Raw genomic sequence first — 4,618 nt, forward strand, 5'->3', positions numbered from 1 at the left:
CGTTCGCGTCTCCGCTCGCCTCCGTTCGCACCTCCGTTCGCGCCTCCGCTCACCTCCGTTCGCACCTCCGTTTGCGCCTCCGTTCGCACCTCCGTTCGCGCCTCCGCTCGCCTCTGTTCGCACCTCTGTTCACCTCCGTTCGCCTCATCCGCAGCTTCCTCCTCCTCCAATGGTTCTGTTACTTACCTAAAATAAACCCTCACTCCAATTCCTAAAACAATAACTCTGAATGTTAAAGAAGAGCTTAGTTTAGTTTGAGATTTTTTTTAAAGTAATAATAATAATAATAATAATAATAATAATTATTTATTATTATAACTATTATTATTATAATTATTTTTATTTATTATTACTATTATTATTATAATTATTTTTATTATTTTTATTTATTATTACTATTATTATTATAATTATTATACTCTTATTAATATTATTATTATTTATTATTATTATAATTATTATTACTATTATTATTATTAAAATAAAAAAAATTACATTTAGCGACCAAAAGAAATTCGGTGACTAAAAAATAAACGTATTTGGTGGCTAGTTCGGTGACAAAAATAAACAATTATATTTAGCGACCAAAACAAAATCGGTGGCTAAAAAATAAGCAAATTCGGTGACTAATTCGGTGACAAAAATAAACAATTACATTTAGCAACCAAAAGAAAATCGGTGGCTAAAAGATAAACATATTCGGTGACTAATTCGGTGACAAAAAATAAGCAATAATATTTAGCCACCGAAATCAAATTGGTGGCTAAAACATAAACATATTTGGTGACTAATTCGGTTGCAGATATATTTTTTCCAATTTATTCAAAACAGTCACCACTTTAGCGACCAATGGTTTTGTCACTCTCATGTTCAGTCGCTGATTCGGTCGCAAAACTAACTAACATCATTAAGAATTTACTTAGTCGCTATTTCGGTCGCAAATTTGTCACTAAGAGTATTCGGTGGCTATTTCGGTCGCAAATTGCGACTACTTATTTTCGGTCGCTAAATTCGATGACTAAATTGTTATTTTCTTGCAGTGGTTCTTCCTAAAACTCGGGCACCGATTCCGTAGAAAATGCCACTGTCGTTTGCTATTCTTCACTGCTTTGAGTATTACCGTTCTCCGATCAACTTCTGATGAAGCTCCAAGGCATGAACCGATTCATATGGAATGAAAGAGAATTTGATGAATGAAGCTCCGAGGCATGAAGAACAACAACGCAGGAAAATTTGAAAACCTAAATCAAATTTGCTAAGCGTGCATACATTATCCATGATGCACACAATAAATTTTTTTATATGTTGACTGAAATTTTATCAAACTTTTAACAAATTTGAAAATAAAATAAAATAGAACGTACTTATTATGGTATTATTCAACAATAATAAAGGGAATAGGAAGTCTCAGCAATACAAATAATAATAATAATAATAATTATTATTATTATTATTATTATTATTAGTATTAGTAAAATAAACAATTACATTTAGCGATCGAAAAAAAATCAGTGGCTAAAAAATAAACTTATTCGGTCGCAGATTTATTTTTTCCAATTTATTCAAAACAGCCACCACTTTAACGACTCATGGTTTTGTCACTTTCATGTTCAGTCAGTGATTTAGTTGCTAAACTAACTAAGATCATTAACAATTTATTCGGTCACTATTTGGGTCGCAGATTTGAGACTGAGATTATTCAGTGGGTATTTCGATTCCAAATTGCGACTACTCATTTTCGATCGTTGAATTCGATGATTAAATTGTTATCTTTTTGTAATGATTCTAAATTTAAAGAAAATCATCAACACCTTCAACCCACGGTCAAGTGAAATCAAAACAATTTGTATTCATATTGAGTAAAATACAATCTCATTATTGCAACATGTACAACTTAAAAAAAATATAAAATATTTTCAACATCAATAAATTATGAACAAATCCATATAAAAATGCAATTTTTAATCATAAAATATTTGAGGTTTTTTTTATACGTTATTAACTTTTTTTTCACTTTTATTCGAGGTGAGATTAAGAGTCATGGTTCTAAATTTCTTATATCACCTCCTCACAACTATAGAAGTAAATGGAAGCTGAAACATGATGTAGAAAGTTTTGATTTTCTTCAATGATAGGAGAAAGGTTTAACTCTCAAGGGTGTTCATATATAAGTTTGGGTAGACAAATTGTATCCTGATATGACAGCTGATAGTGCTAGACAACCGAAGGCAAAAAAGGAGAAGGCAATTGCTGCAGCTGAAGAGTCCGTAAACATATTATTGTCTACACTTTCCCTTATTCTATCTGTTATTGGAATAGCTGAAGATGTTGATGACAGCAAGAGATATGCTACAACCTGAAACCAAACACTTCACTTTCATTTTCTAACATTTCATAATCAATCAAAAGACCCCAGATAAACTTCTTCTGAATTGCATAACAAAATCATATTATTCTTATATTAGAAACATCAATAACACTTTAGTTTAGTTAATGATTACTTGAAGAAATAAGTTTAGAATTTTATTCCTTCCCAAGGATAGCACCAAAGAGAGGTATCAAGTTTCCAACCAGACTTTTAATCATTACTTGTTAGGTTAAACTTCTGTCTGCCACAGCCAATAAGGACAAAAAGCTTGCTAAACAAATAGCAAACCTTTTTTTTATGATCAGTGTTGTGAAAATGTTCAGTTCAATTCGATTTCAACACTCAATTTGATTCAGAGAAATGAAGTAGGGTTTAGAAACAGTACACCAACGAAATGAATGTGATGGGAGAAGAAATAATGCCATACCTGATCTCCAACAAAATCAATCAACCCAGCAGTTCTTTGCTGAATCGTGTTTTTGCCAGTGGAAAGTTCATGGAGTTGACGAAACACTTGAACTCCACTGTACAAACTAGATAGAATTGCCACAGCCAGCAAGTATCTATAATCCAAAAATTACAATTTAACTTCATCCAAATTAGTTCATTCAATAAATAATTTAATTTTCATATATTATATATCTTAAAAAAATAATTATATAAACACTTTAAGTTGAATTCAATTTATAAAACTTACTTTTGAAAAAAAAAAGTTTGTATAATTTAGCATATGATCTTTTGTTAATTATATTTATTATTTCATAAAAACAATAATATCATGTTACGTAAAAATTAACCAGAATCCCATAATGTCGTATTATATGATAATTTCTCTGATATAAGTTAGCATTAGTATATTTCAATAAAATTCTTAAACAAAATCAAATTTTGACAAAAACCCATTAATCTTGAGCCAAAATTGTAACAAACCCACATCACATTTAAAAAAATGTTTGAGCTTGTACCTGTATTCTTGGTACTTGTCAAATTCTTTCCAATCACCATGCTTGTTACTAGCCATAAGCATGAAGGAAATCAAAGACAAAAATAGAGCAATTCCTCTTAGCCCCAATGAGCCTCTTATTAGCATATCTTTCTTCTTCCACTGCCGTAGGAAGCCGGTGGAGGCGCCACTAGTTCCCGGCGCGTGGACGTCCACATTCTGCTCAAACGGCTCTGGCTGCACATCAATTTTCATTTGTGTGGGGTCGGAAACTGTTATCTTCTCTTTGTGGTCTTCCATGACACTCTTCGGATTCCAATGCTCAAAATTTAGACAACAATGAATTGAAAAATGAAAAGCAAAGTGAAGAAGAGGGTTGTGATGAGACAAAGATATAGAAACACGCAAAGTTCGTTGTGAATGTTGTAGCTTTATTTTGGAAACCGGTGTTGCTGTGTTGGCGAATCATCATAGGAATTTACGCAGTTTCGGTTTTAGCCAATAACATAGCGCGTGAACTGCAGAAAGGGTTCATTCGCGTGCCGTTGCTGGATTGGCGGGAGAATACGTTAGAGATAAAGATTAGAAACAATACCTATTTAGCGTGCAAAATGAATAAATGGTTTTTTCTTGTTGTAGTAGTTTATTTATTTTACTTTTCTCACCTTTTTTCCTTTTTCGAATCATCAAGTTAACTTGATTGGTTATGATTATTTTGGTTTGTCTCCGTTCGTGTTATGTATAAGATTTTTTCTTTTATATTGCGAAATGTTTTTTTTATCTTTATATATTAAGAAATAATGATGTTGAGAATCATAAATTTTGACAATTATGACTCCTAAAAAAATACTAAAATCTGTTTAGTTAGCAAAAAATATATATAAATTTCCTCTGGTTTGTTCTTTCGCTTATCTAGTAGTTAAACTTGTCTTTATATGCAAATCCTTTTATTCTTGTTGCAATTTTTCAAATATTTTTCTAAAACTCTCGTGTTGATAGGTTGAATTATTCAACTATATTAAACAACTTTTCCATTTAGTATTTAGCTATAGCTTAAGAAAAGACAAAAGAGTTTGTTCATCTAACCATGTTGGAACCAAAAAAAAATCTATATCTTCTTTTAATAAAACAAAATAGAAATTTCTTCATTTTCCATTATGTAAGTCACATGAGTTTAAGTATGTTACACTACAAAAAAAAATTAATTTTAACGGAAGTTATTTTTTGCGTTCCCGGCGGTGTTAACCCCGTTAAGTGCGTTACCCACGGTTTGCTTTTTCCCTGGTAGATCCAGCATCGCTAATGGT

At 31.5% G+C, this 4,618-nt stretch overlaps 1 protein-coding gene across 1 annotated transcript; it reads right to left on the bottom strand.

Moving 5' to 3' along the window:
• Positions 1 to 1,822: 1,822 nt before the first annotated feature.
• LOC137818826 (CASP-like protein 4B1) lies at positions 1,823 to 3,709 on the bottom strand. The gene is made up of 3 exons (XM_068622448.2): positions 3,334 to 3,709; positions 2,796 to 2,931; positions 1,823 to 2,356 (listed from the first exon to the last, which is right to left on the bottom strand). Exons 1-3 carry the CDS (start codon positions 3,609 to 3,611, stop codon positions 2,162 to 2,164), a joined length of 609 nt encoding a protein of 202 aa, XP_068478549.1. The 5' UTR covers positions 3,612 to 3,709; the 3' UTR covers positions 1,823 to 2,161.
• Between the last annotated feature and the right edge of the window lie 909 nt (positions 3,710 to 4,618).

Source organism: Phaseolus vulgaris, chromosome 10, assembly GCF_051622355.1.
Source record: "Phaseolus vulgaris cultivar YP4 chromosome 10, ASM5162235v1, whole genome shotgun sequence".
NCBI lineage: Eukaryota > Viridiplantae > Streptophyta > Magnoliopsida > Fabales > Fabaceae > Phaseolus > Phaseolus vulgaris.